General features: G+C 63.5%; 2 protein-coding genes across 6 annotated transcripts in view; one reads left to right on the top strand and one right to left on the bottom strand.

Annotated features, from left to right (window-relative positions):
* The window catches only part of SMG6 (SMG6 nonsense mediated mRNA decay factor), a gene marked incomplete at its 5' end in the record, with an annotated part of 113536 nt that extends 102391 nt beyond the window's left edge, over nucleotides 1-11145 (top strand). For all 4 annotated transcript variants that reach the window (XM_084272821.1, XM_084272820.1, XM_084272822.1 and 1 more), the window contains 4 exons: nucleotides 4793-4946; nucleotides 8326-8537; nucleotides 8844-8925; nucleotides 10575-11145. In XM_084272821.1, the coding sequence (XP_084128947.1) occupies nucleotides 4793-4946; nucleotides 8326-8537; nucleotides 8844-8925; nucleotides 10575-10705 (579 nt within the window). In that variant the 3' untranslated portion in view covers nucleotides 10706-11145. The remainder of the gene's footprint in view (nucleotides 1-4792; nucleotides 4947-8325; nucleotides 8538-8843; nucleotides 8926-10574) is intronic.
* Nucleotides 11146-14262: 3117 nt separating this feature from the next.
* Nucleotides 14263-17738, bottom strand: HIC1 (HIC ZBTB transcriptional repressor 1; the record flags this gene model as incomplete). 2 transcript variants are annotated; one of them, XM_084273010.1, is made up of 2 exons in its annotated part: nucleotides 14263-16866; nucleotides 17687-17738. In XM_084273010.1, the coding sequence occupies 2 exons, from the start codon at nucleotides 17736-17738 to the stop codon at nucleotides 14921-14923; spliced, it is 1998 nt and encodes a 665-aa protein (XP_084129136.1). In that variant the 3' UTR covers nucleotides 14263-14920. The 2 variants fall into 2 exon arrangements, with proteins under 2 accessions (XP_084129136.1, XP_084129137.1); XM_084273011.1 differs by lacking the exon at nucleotides 17687-17738 and adding an exon at nucleotides 17363-17384.
* Between the last annotated feature and the right edge of the window lie 489 nt (nucleotides 17739-18227).

Consider the following 18227-nt stretch of genomic DNA (forward strand, 5'->3'; position numbering starts at 1 on the left):
TCACAGGTTGGCGACAGCAGTGATGCATCGGGATGAGGTGAAAGACCAGGCATGTCATACCTGGGCACTCCAAATATCCATACCTGCATATATATCATACCTGGATATCCAGGTCCTCTTGTCCACCTGCCTGCCCGGCCTCTTGCCCCTCCAGATATCCAAGTATGGATATTTGGTACACATTCACCATGCCCCTAGTCCCATTTTCATTCTCATGGGGACAAACCACAGCTCCAAATACTCTCCCAAGCCCAGCAGACCCCTCTCCTGTCCCAGCGTGGCTGACAGCCTCACCTCCCCACTCATGGCAGTGGAGGTCACTCAGGCCTGGAGCCCAGGTGCTGCCTCCTGCAGAGTCTGGTGTCCCAGCCCCTCCAAATATCCATACCAGGTGTATCCATACCTGGATATTTGGAGGGGCTGGGACACCAGACTCTTCACCTGAGTCACCTCCACTGCCATGAGTGGGCGAGCTGAGACTGTCAGCCACGCTGGGACAGGAGATATACCTGGCATGGATATTTGGAGGGGCGAGAGGCTGGGCGGGCAGGTGGACAAGAGGAGGTGGCAGTGGTGCTGCTGGGGCAGGCGGCGTTCTCCGGCAGGGCTGTGTCCCCAGCCAGCACCAGGCCCTGCCACGCTGTCCCAGCCGCCCCCGCTGCTTGGCCAGGCCCTTGGTCCATGCTGTTCAGCGTCCCCTGTCCTTTGTGCCGCCGCTGTGCGCTGGGAGCGGTCGAGTTTCCTGACCGGTTGAAAACATCCCACCTGAAACATAACAGGCTCTTCCTCTGGATGCTGCTATTGTTTTGCTCAGCATTACAGAAGCAGCTTAACCGGGGCGGCCAATTATGACATGTCTTCCCAAAATAGCCGCTCTCCTGTCCCTTCTGAGCCCACGGAACGGCCGCCCCCTTAAGATGCAGCCGCTCCTTTGTGGCGGTAGCGTGAGTAAGTGGCTAAATATAGCCGTATCCCATTCACGCTCTCCTCGGCGCAGGAACAATGCCGCGGGTGCACACGCGCCGACGCACACCTGCCTGGGAGCGGGTGCCTGCTGGCTGCGGAAGGCGCACACCCACCCACCCACGGCGGCTCCGCCACGGCGGCGGCCCCGGTTTGCTACCAGGCACGGGGCACGTTTACTCCTTGAGGAAGACGCTGCAGATGAACCTTGGGAGGAGGAAGCCTTGGAGCAGAGGCTAGGGAGGCATTGTTCTCAGCCCTGGAAAATCCGCCTCCCATCCCCACGGAGCGTGCGGGGGGATGTTACGGGTAGTGGCACCGGGTTTTCCCCGGGGTTGGAGAGTGGGTTGGGGCACGGAGGGGGTGGCAGGGTGGTGGTGGTGGTGGCCCATACATCCTGGCAGAGAGGTGTGACCCTGTATGACCTGTCCCAAAGGCAGCAGAGCGGGCATCTCTGCCAGGCTTCTGCTCTGGGCATCCCCACCAGCCCTGCACTGTGGGCAGAGGAGCGCTGGGCTCTGTGCAGAGCCCCGGGGCAGGGGCAATGGAGAACCCCCCTTGCTATTCTGTGCTTGTGGTGGGGACCCTCAGGTGTCCCCCACCCCTGAACTCTGCAGAAAGTACCACCCTGGGGGACTGGTTCCCAGGGGACTGATCCCCTGCCCACACTGGACAGCGGCTTCCGGGGAATCCCCCAGGTGATCCCAGCTGATGGATGAGCTGGGAATTTGGGACTGTGTGTGCAAGTGTCTGATCTCAGTGCTGCCACCAGCTGGGGCAGCCGGGGGAGCCACCTCCGGCTCCGGCCCAGCTCCTGGGAGCAGCCCCCATGGCCGGAGCAGGAATCTGGGCAGGGGGCTGCGAGTCAGAGCCACTCTCACTGCTGCAGCACGGATGCAGGACTTAGGGGAGGGGGAGCTGCCTGGCCCCCGGGGAACAGAGAGCCCCCCCGGCGTCAGAGGTCCCCTGCCACGTCCAGCACTGCAGGGTTGCTGCCGCAGAGCCGTGCAGCATGTTTAACCCAGTAAGACAAGACTGGAATCCGTCCGTCCCGGAGCACTCAGCTGGAGGCGAGGCTGTACCTCCACTGGTGCAACGTGCCGCTCTCCCCGGGGTGTCCCCTAAATCCCACCTCCCACCAGGACATGTGGGGGCCACCATCTCTCCATCCTCTCATCGGGGAAACTGAGGCACGGCAGGACTGCCAATTTATTTCCAGCACAGCAGCCAGACCCCAGACTCAGGCATCCCAATCCACATCCCCCACTCCCCTCCTTCCTCCCCACGGGACCGCGCGACCCCCTCCTCAACCCACACCCCCCCCCCCCAACCCCAGACCCCGCAGAAGGGTTAAAGCGGCACTCGCCTCCCCGGTTCCCCGCACATGGGCTCCCTTTCATCTCTGGCACGGGGCCAGCCAGCGTCCGCATGAATCACAGGCCACTCCTCTCCCCCCCGAAACCCCTTGGCCAGAGGCTTCTGCAGCCTTTTACTCACACAAACAAAAATAAATCTCGCTGCCGGCCTCTGAACCCTGCAAAGGCGAGTTTCCCTCTGGCTCCCCGAGCGGGCCGGAGCTGTGCGCGGGGACTTGGCACGCTCCCCTGCCGACCTCGCTCTTTCACTCCCCGGCGCATCCTGTGTCCTTCTCTCACCGGGCGGCCCAACCAGCGGAATGGGACGTGACGGCCGGCACAGGCGTCGCTGGCGGCTGCCAGGAATCGGCTGGGTACAGCCTGCGAAAGCCACCCCGGGGGCAAATGCCACACACGAGGGTACTGTGTTCCATCCCCACCCTGCCCCCACACTGTCACCCCTGCTCCTCCCCTGGCCAGAGGGGTAGGTGAGCTTCCAGCTCACGCTTGCGCTCCTGAGGTTGGCTGCGTGGACCGGGACGAGCCGCGGGGTCGTGGAGCTGTGTTGGGGTGCAGGCAGGGGGCCCCTCTTGCTCGCGTAGGGCTGTTGTCACCCTTTGGAGGCTGCATGGTTCTCCCCCCTCCCCGCTCCCTTCCTGCAGGTTCAGGGCCTTTGAACTCTTTGGCCACGGCACAAGGGACGTGCTGCTTTGCTCTGGGTGTCTGCATTGGCCGATGGAGCCCTTCTCCCATGGCAGGTGGAGCTCAACAGGGCCTGGTGCCTCCCAGGGACTAGCGTCTCCTCCTGCACCCCCAAACCCTGGGGAGAAACCCCACCTCCCACCCTCGGGGTGAGGAGAGCAGTACCATGCCAGGTTTCCCAACACAGGCTCCCCATGCCACCGGGGAGTGCCAGCACCTCCCTGGGCAAAGGCAGCATTGCAGACAGGGATGGCACCCAGCACCCAGCCATACAGGGATGCTGGTGCCGTTGGAGCTGCCCCTGGACACTGAGGGATGTGTATCCCCACGCTGTCCTGCCAGCTCCAGTGCTGCCATGTGGCTGACAGGGACCTGGCGCGCTCCCTGCTCCTGCCCATCACCCCTCAGCATCAGTGGGAGCTGCAGCCCTTGGACCAGCGCTGCCAGGAGGCGGTGGGAGGCGTGCTGTGAGGTTATGGTTGAGGTTATGGTCGCTGCCTTGCCTGGAGACACTTGTGGGAGGTGGCAGCAGCGAGTTGCCTGGATTTAAAGCCAGATGACAACACTTGGAAATGGATTAAAAAAACCACTTCTTTCCGTGGCCACCGCTGGCCCGTGCAGCTCATCATCCCAGGGTGCCTCCGAGGCTTTGGCGTGACTGCAGGAGGGTTCAGATCTGCATCCCAGGCAGGGGGAGCTCCCCAAAACATTGGGCAGCAGAGGATTGGTGGTCGCCTCCTGTCCCTGGGGCGCATCTTGTGGGTGCAAGCCTGCTGTCGCAAGGGGTTTTGCAAGGTGGATGTGTTCCACAGCAGTGCTGCTGTGCTCCGTGGGTGACCGGTTCCTATTAGAGGCAACAAACATCAGCGAGTCCAGGGAAGCTATTTTTAAGCAGAGGAAGCACTAGAATAGCATCCTGAGTTTTTTAAGCTTGTGACTTACTAAAGAGCCCAAGTCCTTCGATAGCGTGGAAAGGAGTATGTGAGCTCTTCAGTCCCGTTTTGGCATCTGGCATTGCACCTGGTCCAGGTGCAGCCCCACAGGGTTGCTAGTAGGACCCAGCAGATCCTTCCCATGTATGTGTGAGCACCTCTGGTCTCCAGCAGACGTGAAAGGCTCTACCAAGGACAGTGCTATAGGTTTCCAGGGCTGAAACCCACCTGGTTCCTCAGCTGGAGGGACTCAGGAGAGGCAAGGCACATGTGGGATGCTGTTGGGACAGTGAGGGAGATACTCGGCCAAGCATTCCACCACCCCCACCCCCCGGCTGCCTGCTCAGGGTCCCTGTGTTAGGATGCTGTTGGCAGGACTTGTGTGTCCCAAGTTGGTTTGTTTTGGCTGTTGTCACCTTGAGCTGCTTCCATCTGGACTCCCAGTACCCACATCCTCCAGCCTCCTTTTGTATCAGGGTTAGTCTCTTGGCACCAGTGCAGATAATCCTGGCAACTGCCAGTCCCGTAAATGAGACAATTCCCAAAATACCTCTCTTTTCAAGGCTGGTCCTGGTTCTCCCCAGAGCCTGGACAGGGCTGTTCTCCTCAGAGAGCGCTCTCATGGAAGCCTTCACCATTCCACTTGTGTGTGCTGTGGACCTGCAAGAGTTGGTGTTTGAGGTGGGCAGGTGGGATGGACACAGCCTCCTGCTGGTCCCCTTCACGTGATGCCCTTGATGTGGGAGGTGTACATGCCAACCAGGCTTATCTTCTGCTCTCAGGGTCCACAGGTCATAGGGCTGATGTCCTACTTACTCATCGTATGTCCTTCTCCTCCAGGCTGTGCTGAAAGACCAGAGTCAAATGAGGCAGATGGAGCTGGAGATCAGACCTGTCTTCCTGGTCCCAGACACCAATGGCTTCATCGACCACCTCAGCAGCTTGATAACACTGTTGGACTGCAGGAAATTCATCCTGGTGGTGCCCCTGATCGGTGAGTTGGGCCAGCGTGGGGTGGTGGCTTCCCCTTTTCCCTGCCCACACCAGCTCCCTCTCTCTGCCTCACATGCCCACAGTGCCTGTGTGGTCTGGGGCTGGATGGCTCGTGCTGCAGCCGGCTGGCAGCAGAGGTGGAGCTGGCATCCGTCCTGTCCCATCTCATCCCAGCCATGGCCGACGTTCCTTCAGCCCGTGTCACCCTTCTCCCTTCCAGCTTTCTGCCCGCAGCACTCAGCAATCTCCTCTCCCTCTGGTGCATTTGGGGTTGCCAGGGGTTGGGAGAAGCACCCGGGTGTTAAATGGAATCTGGAGGCAACTTTGGAGGGAGCGAGGAGGATGAATTGTTAAACAGACGGAGCAGATAGCTTATCCCAGCTGAGCTGGGGCTTAGGCAGCCCGAGCAAATGGCCGGCCTGTGTCCCGGCGTCTCGGAGCTGCTCAAGCCCAGCCCTTCTTTTTATCCTTATAAAGCTCGCAGTAAAACAGCAAGCTGGTTCCCGTTATTGGTAAACACTCACCCTGGCAGATAACGGCTGTGCTGCTGGGTGGTCTCCCAGGGTGGCGGGAGGATTTGGTTAGATGCCTTTGCTCTGATTGTTTGATCGCGCTCTGGGCTGGAGGTAGCGTTCCTGGGGCCAGTGTCCCTCCAGTGCCCGGCACATCCTGGTGCCAGCCTGACCTTCAGAGGATCCCTGAGGGCAGCAGGAGAGGCAGGAGCAGGGCTATGCCTTGCCAAACCCACAGGCTACCCCTTCCCAGCCCCAGGAGGAGCAGGGCCAGCTCTGCTCTGTGGGCATCCCCAGCATCCGGGCAGCAAGGTGTGTGCTCATGCCGATGTGCCTGCCCTCCAAGCTTCCTTCTCATCTCCTGGTGTCCAGCAGACGGCTCTGGCTGTCCCAGAGCCACTGTCTAGCTGCCATCTATCCCCATGGGGTGATCAGACTGGCCTAGGGGGGTGCCCAGTGCTGGGGACAGGACGCTTGGGTAAGAGGAGCAGGGTTGGCCACCTGCCCAACTCAGCACAGGAGCTGCCAAGGTGCCTCACAGTTTGGCACCTCGGTGCTGGGGCTTTGTGTAGAAGCAAAGGGAAGGAAGCCAGCAGCACCAGCAGAGCCTGGGCAGCCCCAGGAGCTGCCGAGCATGTCAACACCTGAGTTGGGACCTGCCTGGGAGCCATGGCCCAGCCTCCCCATGCATTCCTGTGCTTGGCTTGAGGCTTCTCCAGCCCAGCCCCAGCCAGGGCCAGCAGTTACAGGAGAGGTGAAGACCCTGGTCCTGTCCCTGTCAAAGATGCTGCTGCTCACAACCTGCAGAAGGAGCCTGCCACAGGCATGAGGAGCAGCACTGACTGAACACCTTCAGCGTTCTCCTATCCTGCTGCCTCCCTACACAGCCATCGTCTGGGGACAGAGTAACTCACCTCCCACTGCCTGCCGTGAGCCTCCCCTGCCGCTGCTGAAGCACCCTGAAGCCAGCAGCTCCCTGGCTGCTGGTCAAACTCCCCCTCTTTCCCCAGGAAAGCCATCACTGCTGAGACCCAGCTGTGGGCAGAAGGATCCCATCCCCGGGGGTAAACCAAACAGGGACCTGTGGCTGCTGCAGGAGAGGCCTTGGTGCCCCATCACCAAACTGAAGACACACAGCACCCTTCCCCCAGCGCAGGGCACTCCTCCCCGCTCCTCCCGGGGATGCAGCAAGGGGTTAAGCGCGCAGCTTCGCGTTGGGTTTGTTTCTCTTGCTCTTTAACCTGCTCCGTGCTCCTTGAGGCTGACCCCGCCATGGAGAAGCCAGGCCTGGTGCAGAAGCACAAACAAGCCTCCCCTTTGAAGCCTGTTTAGCTTGGAAGCAGGAAGGCGGATTTCGGGAGGGAATACCAGCTTTTCCTGTTTGATGTTCCGTTCTTGCACGGCTCCCCCCACCCCGGGCCCAGCCGTGCATTGTGTGGAAATGGCAGCATCAGGTCGGTAGCGAGAAGAGTCGCCGGCCAGCGCAGAGCAGAGCAGCTCCATGCAGCTTTAATTTGAATACCCAGACAGTGAGTGCCAGTCTCACCATGGAACAAGAGCGATCACGCAGGCTCCCCGGGCAGTGATTCACAGCACTGGGGAGAGGCCTCAGACCCCGAGCTCTCTCCCCGAACCCCCAAGGAATGCATAGTTCCCACTTGAACTCAGGACTTGGCTCCAGGCTCGGAAACAATCTTCAGAAATGAAGCCATGGCTAAAACACACACTGTGAGCGCAGAGGCTGCCTCGCACACACGTGCACACCAGCTCTCGCGCGCCCGGCCTCGCGCACACGCAGCCCCCCCGTGCGCCCAACGCGGGGCGAGGATGCTCGTGCACACATCTGCTGCACGCTTACGTGCCCGGCCCCGCCGCTAGCTGCCTCGGCGGCATCTTGCTCGCTGCGCGATGGAGAGGCTTCTTCCAGCAGCCCCAGCATCAGAGGGTGGGTCCCTCCTGGAGCTCTGCTGGGGTCCCTCAGGCTGTGGCTGGCTTTGGGGCGGGGGCCGGAGCGGCCGGGCTCACCAGCTGCTTGGCAGCGGTACAGGAGGCTCTAAGGCTCGCCGGGCTCTGGTTAAGGCAAACGGGCTGGGAAGCCGCCTGATCGCAGGCTCGGGCTTGTCTCAAGCAGCATGTGTCAGGACAGATGTGCGAGCCCTGTATCAGCCCCAGATGGGTGAGGTGTTGGAGAGAACGTGTCCCCTGCCGGGAGCTTGGGAAGGCAGCTTCAGGTGGGAGAATAGAGCCAGGACTTGTGCGGGAAGCGGCGTCGGAGCGGGAGCTGCCTGCTCCCACGCGTGACCCTGCTCCCACGTGCAGCCCCGCGGGGAAGGCAGCGGCTTTGCGTGTCTGACAGCGCAGGGAGCGGAGAGGGGCCGAGCTGGGCCCCGCGACACGGCGCAGCGCAGGAGGCGACCCGCTGCCATCGCTGCGCTCGGAGCCCCAGGAGCTGGCTGCAGGTGGCTGTGGGTGGCTGACACCCTCAGGGATGCACAGAGGTGCCGTGAGATGTGAAGCAGGAGTGGGGGGGTTGTGGGGACGGTGGGGGGGTTGTGGGGACGGTGGCGGGGCCCGTGTTTTGCAGAGCAGAGCAAGGTGCCGTTAGGGACTGTTGCCATACGCTGCCAGGACGAGGTGCCTGCTCGCTCCAGGCTGAGCCAGGTGACCCACAGAGGTGGAAGGCAGCAAAGCTTTTCCAGACCCACAGCCAAGTCCAGCGGTGCAGGGACACTGCGGCAGCTGAACCCAGATTTCCTGAGCCAGCTCCCAGTGCCCTGGCCCCAAGGCCTTGGCAACTTGTGTGCTCCAGCAGCAGGTCACAGGAGCACCTTGTCCCATAGTAACTGTACCTCCTCTTCCTGTTTGAAGTGATAAACGAGCTGGACGGCCTGGCCAAGGGCCCGGAGATGGAGCACCGGGCTGCAGGCTATGCCCGCCAAGTGCAGGAGAGAGCCAGGAAGTCCATCGAGTTCCTGGAGGAACGATTCGAGAGCCGGGACAACTGCTTGAGGGCTCTGACCAGCCGAGGCAACGAGCTGGAGTCCATGTCCTTCCGCAGCGAAGACACCACTGGCCAGCAGGTACAGGACATCCCAGCCCCAGGAGGAGGGGACACAGAGGTGGCAGTGCCAAGGGCTGGAGGCTTTTAGCCACTGCTTCCCGGGGGAGATCAGGGATCCTGGGATCTGCCAGCTCCAAGCAGGGGATAGCTCTGTCCCCACCTTTGCAGGCAGCTGGGCAGGCTCCTGCGGGCTCTGTGGTTTGGCTCCAAGCAGCCCAGCTCCCTGCTGAGCTGCAGCAGTGTCTCGAGGGCAGTGCAGGAATCGGGGTGGTGGGCTTGTGGGGGTTTTTTTCCTACTGGAAGCAACGTTGCCCTTTTCTTCCAGGGAAACAACGACGACCTGATTCTGTCCTGCTGCCTCCACTATTGCAATGACAAGGCCAAGGACTTCATGCCCTCCAACAAAGGTAAGAACATCCTTGTTGTCCTCCTCGTCCCTTCCCTTTTGCATCCCAGGGACCCTTCTCGTTTCTCTTCCCAGCCCTTAGAGCTGACCCCTCCCACATTTTGCCTCTTTCAACACCAAGGTGCCATGTCCTGCCTCCGGTCAGCCCCAGGCACCGGGCCTCTCACCGCGCTGCCAAATGCGCACCTCACTGCACTGGGGATGCCCCAGCCCGTGAGAAACCCACCATAAATTTCGACAGAGCCCCGCTGTGTCTCCTGGCCAGGGTCTTTGTCCCTCCCAATGCTCAGTTGGCATCATCAGCCACGTGTGCTGGGACCAGCCAGCCCCCAGGCTGTTGCCAGGGCACTGGGGATGGGAATCGCATCAGCAGCTGCCCAAGAAATCAACCCGCATTTGTCAGTGCGAATTCTTAGCAGCTTAACTTGTCAGATCCACAGAGAAACCGTCACCAAATGTTTATGTGCAAATGATGCTGAATTTTGAAATCATGTGGATTATGGGGAATGGGGCCTGACAAGCTGACAGCCTCTGGTTTGTAACAAGGAGGCGCGTCACCAGCACGGAGCAGAGGATGTTTATTGTTACACATTTCTTAAAGTGTCCGCACAGAACCTCCCGTTCCCACTCCCAGGAGCCCTCAGCACTGGGCCTGCCCTACCACTGAGCCCCAGCTCCCCTTCCTCCCCGCACGGCGCTCGCCCCACCATCCTCAGCCCCGCCACTGTGACCGTAGCCCCATGTTCCTGGCCACCCTCCCCTTCCCCTCGTCCTGCCGCTCCCCGCGCAGCCAATCTGGGCCCATGTTGGGCTCCCATAAACTCTGTTTTTTCCATTCCCGTCCTGGCTCGGAGGCACTGTGTTTCCTGTGCTCATAGGAACAGTACTCTGGTCACAGGACCCAGCTGCTTACACATACCCCATATGCTTCCCCTGCTTCGCACACACGTAAGCGTGGCTCCCACATCCCAGCCCGGCGCATTGCGTGCGGGGCAGCTCATCCATCTGGGGGCAAGATCCCTTCGGTTATTTCTCAGGCTTCAACTCTCTCTGGCTGTCTGAGCCCCAGCCAGAAACGCCTCGGTGTCAGTGGCGACTCCAAAAAAGCTTCACAAAAAGAAAAAAAATCAGGGGTGGTTTTAGATCTTATAATGAGATCACCAGAATAATAGCACCAGCTTCCTGCTGGAGCCAGGGTCGCGGGCTGTCTTCCTGGCCTGGGTCAAGCAGAGGGACCTCCTCTTCCCTGCTTGCGGCGCGGTGCACCGCGTGTGGGCAGCGGGCAGCGTGGGACCTGGTGCTACTCACCGGCCTCCCGACCCTGAGGCTGCGGGTAGGGATGGTGGATCATCCCCCAGGCAGCGCAGGGTGTGGGGAGAAGGTGGTTTTTGAGATGAAGTGTGGGGGGGGATGGCCCAGCTTGTGAGAAGCCCACTGTAAATCCCGACAGAGCAATTTCCAAGTTGTCTCCAAGCCACGCTGGGAAGCTCTGGCAGGGAGCGGGGAGCACTGAGCATCCCTGATGTGCTTCGGGGTGCAGCACCTGAGGAGGAAGCGAGGGGTGGGGGCAGCGGGGTGTGGGATGGGTGCAAGGGCCGGGGCAGAGCGGGGAGGTCTGAGCCTCACGCTGCTCGCTCGCTCTCGTTGCAGACGATCCCATCCGTTTGCTCAGGGAAGTGGTTTTGCTGACGGACGACCGGAACCTGCGAGTTAAAGCGTTGACCCGCAACGTGCCGGTGCGGGACATCCCCACCTTCCTCAAGTGGGCCCAGGAAGGCTGAGGGGGGCCGAACCGGGGCCGACAGCCCCTGAGCGAGTCACGCAGCCCGTCTTACGGTGGGAGACCAGCTTCAGCGGCCTCACCACGCGCCGGCCATCGCCTTCCAGCCCAACCACGAACAATAAACGCCACGTCTTCAACCCACCCCGGAATGGCCATGCTGAGAAGGGCTCCCTTCCCCCCCCTCAGAGGGCAGACCAGCTGGGAAGGTCATTGCTGCGGATGGTTCACGCGGAGGCTGGATCCGTTGAGGGTCCCGCCAGCCTTGGGGCAGTTGCCGGGATGGGGTTGGTGAATCCCGCTGGCTATAGGGAAGCTTTGGGGGAGGCCCTGCCGGGTCGCCAGCCTTTTGCTTGGTTCGCTTGGTTGCAGAGAGCTCGAGTCACACGTGTCGGTGGCTCTTTGGGTTTGTAGGCTGCGCAGGGCAGAGACCAGGGAACGCGCCAGCGCAGACTTTGGGATTGCTTAGTGTAGCTCCTGCCCCTCAGAGAGGCCATGGACTTCCAAGGGCAGGTTCCCCCCCTGCCCCAGCCTGTTTGTCCTGCGTGGCCCAGGCAGCCTCAGGCCTCCAACCCCTTCCTCACCCTGCGCCCGCCCCGTGCGGTGGGTGCTGCTTGCTGAGGCGCTTCTCCTCTCTGTGGTTCAAGATTTGCTCGTTGAGTTTCTTTTCAGGTTTCAGCATAGGTTAGTTTTCAGGTGTGTGTCCTGCCTGCTTTGCTGGGATGGAGGCTTTGAACACCCCCAGCCCCCCCCCCAGCTACTCTCTGTTCTGCTCCCCTGCCCACCCCAGCCATTACCTCCCCCCTGCCTCCCCCCCCAACAAGCCCCTCAGTCCCACCCCACTGCCTTTAAAGACATTTTTGCCCCAAGACACAGCATTGAGGCTAACAAAACCCTCCAAGGCCCCCAGGACCAGCTGTCCCACAGGTCCCATATATCTTCACATCACCACGGGTTCCTCTTATGCGTGGGATCTAGCTTCTGCCCATAGCTGGGGCAGCACCCAGCGCCCTGCCGCTTGCCCAGCTGGGAGGATCCCCTCTGGAGTTCACCATGAAGGGAGCCATGAAGGGACCCGGCTGCCTCATCACCAGGTCATCCTGCACCGGGAGCTGATGTGGGCTCAGGGCATTGCTGTGCCTCTTCCACGCCATGTTGTCCCACCACTAAGTCCTCCCTTCCACTAAGTCCTCCCTTCCCCAGCCCAGTTACATGCCAGATACAGAAGCTTAAAAGGGAGCATTAACCCACGAACTGGAGCCCCTGGAGCTCTGTCAAGTCCCAGTCCCATGAGCAGAGGGTGGGAGTGACCCCAAGGCTGTCCCCGGTCCCTGCTGGGGCGCCACGGCCGTGGGAGGGAAGCATCAAAGGTGGTGGAGGAAGCGGTAGGACAGAGCCCAGCGTTTTCCTTTCCTGCGTGGGTGGCTCGGGCCCGGTGTCTGCATCAGGAAGCCCAACGTTACCTCTGCCCGGCCAGAGCCAGCACCGGGGCTGGAGGCCCGGCAGCACTCAGCCATGGTGGGGCTGCACAGCCCAGCAGTGAAGCTGAGCAGGTTTGCTTCTGCTGCCCCGGGCCGTATGGATGTCCTGGCCTCCAGGCCCCGTGCAGGGCAGCTGCCAGCGAAGGAGGGTCTGTGCTGCAGGGCAGAGCCTGCTCAATAGAGACTTTGGGGTGCCTGTGCCTGCTGCAGGGTACATGGAGACACCCATCACTGTGGCTGAGCCCACCTGGGGCTGCAGCACACACACACACACACAGCACCTACATCCCAGTACGGTGCCCACAGCCGCGCTGGCCGTAATGCAGCACGCAGACTTTGCTTTCTCCTCTGTGCTGGGTGTTACAATGTTTGTTTTCTAATGGAGCTGCCCCAGAGCCCTTCCTGGGGTACCACCAGCTCGAGAAACCCGCGGCTCTGCCACACACCGAGCCCTTGTGCCATGCCACAGGCTTGGCCATGGCACAGGGGTCTTGCCACCACCAGCTCAGTCGTCACGACAGTGAAGCGGAGCCGGGGCTCGCTGGCTTGAGCATCCCCGTGCCTGGGGCCGGCCGTGCTGGGCTGCTGCCCCCCACTCCCACCGGGAGCCTGTGCCTGGGGGAGCAGCTGCCTTCAGGTTGGTTTTGTTGTTGTTGTTAAGAAGGTTTTAATAATTTTTGGTATTAAACACTTTGTCTGTGCAGCGTGTTGTCTCGTTTGGCATCAGCGGGTGAGTTGGGGGTGGGACGGGCATGGGGAGCACCAGGGAGGGACAGCAGTGGGACACAGTCCTTGCAAGGACAAGGCTGGCTCTGTCCCACCTGTTGCCCCCACCACCTAGCCAAGGGGGCTTCAGGAAAACCAGACACACTGCAAAGCCCCTCACATCCCCTCCCCACGGCTATCCACTCCCCCCCCAGCACAGCCTGTGCCCCCAGGCTTTGCACCCTGACCCCTCACCCCCTCTGAGCCCCCAGAGAAGGACGCGAGGCCACGCGTGGTAATGTCACTTTATTGCTCGTTCGGTTTCGACTATAGAAAAACAAAGAGGGCGAGGAGCCCGTGTACAAATCGGACGTGATACAGAGGGGGCCGGCGGCCTGGCTGGGCGCTGCCAGCTGTGCTTTGGGTGCTGCCGCTCGCCCCACGGCAGCTCCACAGGGATGCTGCTGGTCCTGGGGTGCCCGGGCAGCCCAAGGAGGAGGGCGAAGGAGGCACCCAGGCAGGAGCAGCCAGCTCAGGCTAAGGCACAGTGGCTGCAAGGCCGGGGACGGGCGCTGCTGGCAGCCACCCCGGGACCTCGTGTGCAAAGGAGAGGAAGGGGTGCGGGGAGGGGGGAGAAGCTTCACATTAGCCCCAGGCAGAGGTGTCAGGGCACAGGCCGGGGAGCTGGGGAGGTTTCAGGCCGGGGGGTGGGGGAGCTTCGTCGGCACTGAGTGGAAAGCAGGAGGGGTGGGGGTGCGGCAGTGGCAAGGGACGCCCCGTCCGCGGCCCAGCCCGGGGCAGCCCCATGTTTCGCTTGGCTCACATCCCCCCAGCCCCCCTCCCACAGCCCCTGCCCACCTCCCCATAGCTGACAAACCAGACCGCTTTGTCTTTGTCATGAGCTCCCCGGCCCGACCCGGCCGCGCTGGGGACGGGCATCTTTGGCAAAATAAAAATTAAAAAAAAATTTAAAAAAATAAAAAAAAAAATTGAGGCAAGTGGCCACCCAGGGGTGAAGCCGCCGGGTCCCTGGGCCCCCCCGGGCCCCCCGGGCATCCCTGATGGCGAGGCGCCTGCTGGGGCAGGGCCCAGGGGCTCAGTCTGTGACAGGCCCTGCCCCATTGCCCAAAAAACGCGGGGTGCTGGCAGCCGAGCCACCAGGGTTGGGCCAGGAGGTCAGTGCTTGCTCCGGGGCGAGGAGCATCGCGATTCCCGGGTGCCGGGGTTTGGGCCAGGAGGTCAGTGCTTGCTCCAGGGCGAGGAGCATCGCGATTCCCCAGTTTCCCCCCCCCCCACTTCCCTCACCGCTTCCCCAGCACAGAAATGACCACCATTCCTCCACCTTGTGCCCGCTGCTCAGACCCCACCGTCCCCCTCCATCAGTCTGTCCCCAGGCTCCCGGCACAGCCGCGGGGGTGGGGGTTTGGCCGATCCACACCCCCCAACCCCAGCATGGGCACACTCGCCACGCCCGGTCAGGACGGCTGCCGGCAGCTCGGAGGCGTCACTCCGGCCACGACGTACGAACTACTCACGGGCCCGTGGCACGGTCAAGGCGGCACAGTCTGGGTCCCGTCGTGGCAGAGCTGAGCGCCGACGGGTCCTGCCACGGAGCCAGGACGATGTGGGCAGCTGCCAAGGGCGTCCCCTCGCCCGGGGAGGGGCACCGGGGACAGCCCTGAGGTAAGGAGCGGGCTCATGTCCTCCAAAAGCCTCGGGGCGCAGCCCGGCCTCACAGCTTGTGCTTCGCTCCCGGCCCGACCACCGGCAGCCCCTGTGACAAGGGGGGGCTGCGCTGCGAGGTCAGTCCCTGAATTATCGGCCTCTCCTGGGCAAGCCGGGGCGCTCCGAGGGACGCACCATCCAGCCGTCCCAGGGCAGCTCTCATGGGACCTTCCACGGCAAGCGAGTTCTCCAAGGCCGTCGGCAGCACCAGGGGACGAGCGCCCGCCACCTCTCGACCCCCCCCAGCTCCATGCGGGGCAGCAAGGGGAACCTGGCAGCCCCCCTGCCCCCCGGCTTGGCCGGCGCTAGGGGGGCGAATAGCGTTCTATGGTCCGGGCGGCCTCGGCATGGAGGTGGGGAGCTTGCACCAGCACCTCAGCCGCCTTGTCCTGGCTCAGCCCCAGGTGCTCGGCCGTGAACTTGGCCAGCGGGTAGAGGCTCTCCATGGCCTTGGGGTCGCTGAGGATGTGCGAGGTGTGGGAGAGCAGCTCGGCTGCCTTCTCCTGCTTGAGCCCCAGCTGGTCGGCAGTGAGGCGGGCCATGGCGTAGACGCTGTCGGGAAAGTCCAGCTTGGCTTTGCCGTCGGGGCCGGCCGCGTGCATCTTCATGTGGCTGATGAGGTTGCGCTGCTGGGCGAACTTCCCGCCGCACACCTGGCACTCGTAGGGCTTCTCACCCGAGTGGATCCGCATGTGCTCGGTCAGGCGGTACTGGCGGGTGAAGCGCATCCCGCAAGCGTCGCAGGCGAAGGGCTTGAGGCCGAGGTGGCTGCGCATGTGGCGGGTCATGGTGCCGCGCTGCGTGAACTTCTTGCCGCAGATGGTGCAGGGGTAGGGGCGCGTCAGCCAGTGCGTCTTCTCGTGCTGCCGCAGCGTGGCAGGGTCCTTGTAGGACTTGTCACAGGAGGAGCAGCGGTAGGGCCGTAAGATGTCACCCAGACCCGGGCCACCTTTGTCCAGGAAGGGCACAGCCTGCTCAGCCGCTGCTTTGTGATAGAGCTCCTCTTCATTGTGGGCTTCCACATGGGCGTTGAGCTGCTCGGAGCTGGGGAAGCCCTTGCCACAGGGGATGCAGACGTACAGGTTGTCGCCCAGGCTCTCCGGCTCGTAGCCCAGGTGGTTGCAGTAGCGGTCCAGCACGTCACCAGGCGAGGGGCCCTCACTGCTGCCTGTCTCTTCACTCGTGCTGTTATCAGGCTCCAGGTCGTTGCTCTCCACGCTGGGGTAACGGGGCTGCGGCGCCGTGGGCGGCGACTCGGCCTTTTCTTCCTGCTCCAGCTCCTTCTCCGCCTCCCCCTCATCCAGGTAGGGACCCAAGGGCTCGTGCTTCATCCAGCGGTACATCAGCTCGCGCCCGTCGGCGCGGGGCAACGGGGGCTCGGTGCAGGGTGGTGTGCTGCGGAAGGGGTCGGGGGCGTGGGGGTGTCCCCCCGGCTCACCGCCCGGCGGGGAGTCCTTGTAGGCAGCGGAGTGGCTGGCCAGGAGTCCGGCACTGACAGGGGGGCTGTCGTGCCGCGGGGGCAGCGAGGGCTCGCGGGGCTCACCAGGCAGCAGGCGATCGGTGGGCAGGAGCTGGGCAGAGGCGCCAGTGGGGCTCTTTTTGGAGAGGTCGAGGCCACAGGGCGGCGAGCAGTGACGCTCGGGCGGGCACAGCCCGTGGGGGTGCAGCGGGGCGCCCTGGGCGGCCGAGGCGTACAGCTCCCCACACTGCGTGTTGAGCGGCGCTGCCGGCTCCACGGGCGGCAGGTCCACAGGCCGCGGCGTCCCCGAGTAACAGGCCTGGATAACCGGCGTGGCGGCACGCAGCCCTCTGCCCAGCTTGTAGGGCGCGTAGCCCCCACGCAGGTGGCAGTACTTGCCGCTGCGCTTCAGCTTCTTCTTGCAAAGGGCAACCAAGCCGGGGATCTGGAGGTAGCTGGCGGCGGCCAGCACGGCGCCCAGGCTCTGCTCGCCGCCCGGTTCGCACTCGGCCAGGCGGCCGGTGTAGATGAAGTCGAGGATGAGTCGAAAGATGCCGGGGCTCACCATCTCGTGGTCCAGGTTGAGAAGGTTGTCGTGCACCACCAGCGACTTGAGGTAGGCGCTACTGGCCGCCAGGATGTTCTTGTGCGCGCGGAAGAGCGCGTTCTGCACCACGATGATCACGTCGCACAGGAAGCCCTTGGTGCGCTGCGTGTTCAGCTGCAGCAGCAGCTGCCGCGAGTGGCTCGGCACCTCCATGGCGTCCAGCATCCCGCTCCTCGCCCGCCGCCCTGCAACACACCCGCCCCGTCAGCGGCGCAACCGGCCCCGGGCACCCAGCCCACGCGTTGGGGAGGGGGGATACACACACACACACACACACACACACACTCGACCCGTACGTCGGGGGGTTCAACCCACGCGTGGGGTGGGGAGAGAGGGGAAAGGGAGGAGGGGGAGGGGGTGGGATGTCGGGGCTCAGCCCCCGGGCCCCGCACGCTGCCGCGTCCCGGCCGCTCTGTGCGGCCGCCTGGCCGGTGCCACCGCTTATATGGGGGCTCGTTTCTCGGCGGGCCGGGGGGGCGGGAGGGGGGTGAAAACCCCCGGAGGCTTTTGGAGAAAGTGACATCACCGCTGCCGCGGCCAGCGCCGCGCCCCGGCCCCGCCGGCGAACCGGCACCCCCGCGCCCACCTGCCGGAGGGAAGCGGGAAGTAGGTGGGGGGGGGGGGGGAGGTGTGAACCGGGGCCGGTGCCCCCCACCCTCCCGTCCGTCCTCCCGCCGTTACCTGCGCAGCGCCACTGCCCCGGCTCCCCGCCGCGCCTCCCCGGTTCTTATGCGCCCCGATCCCGGGAGGCGCCGGCCGTGCCCCCCCCACCCCACCCCCCCGCGGGTGCCCCCCGCCCCCGTTTCCTCTCCCCCCTCCCCCCCGCCCCCCGCGAGGTGAGCGGGGGGGGACGGTGGGGTTGGGGTGGGGGGGGGAAGCAGGACCTCCCCTCCCCGCCTCTGCTCCGGTGGCTCCGGTTCCCCCCGCCCAGGTGGGTAAAGCCCGGCAGGCGCGGAGCTGTTTTGCCCTATTTCAAATTGGTTTTGGGGGTGCCCCCCGCTTTACCTGGGCGCCCGGTGGCCTCCGCCAACCAGCCGAGGTCTCGGTGAACTCTCATGGCTCAGCCCCGGGGGGGCCGCCGCCGGTTGCTGTTCCCTTCCACCCTCCTCCTCCGCTGCTGCTGCTGCTCCTCCATACCCCGCGCTCCCGGCCGGTCCTGCGGAACGGGAGGAGGAGGCGGCGGTGGTGGTGGTGGTGTTGGTGTTGGTGGCGGTAGAAGAAGCAGCAGCGGTTCCTCGGGGTTCCCGACGCCGCCAGCTCGGAGGTGAAACCCGGGCTGCGAACTCCCCCTGACCCCGGCCTGAACTCCGAGCAGCGCCGCTGGCTGTTAAAGGGACGGCGGGAGGTTTTCCTCCTCCCATCCCCGGGCGGGGCACCGACAAGCCGGGCCCCCCCCCCCCTCCTCCTCCCTCCCCTCCCTCCCTCCCCATCCCGGTCTCCTCCTCCTTCTCCGAGCCCACTTGCCCCACTCCCGGTCTCCTCCCGCCCCGACCCCGCCGCCCCGTCGGGGGTCTCCATCTTCGGGATATCAGCTTGTGCCCGGAGT

The sequence above is a fragment of the Gallinula chloropus genome, assembly GCF_964237585.1.
Source record: "Gallinula chloropus genome assembly, chromosome: 19".
Lineage (NCBI taxonomy): Eukaryota > Metazoa > Chordata > Aves > Gruiformes > Rallidae > Gallinula > Gallinula chloropus.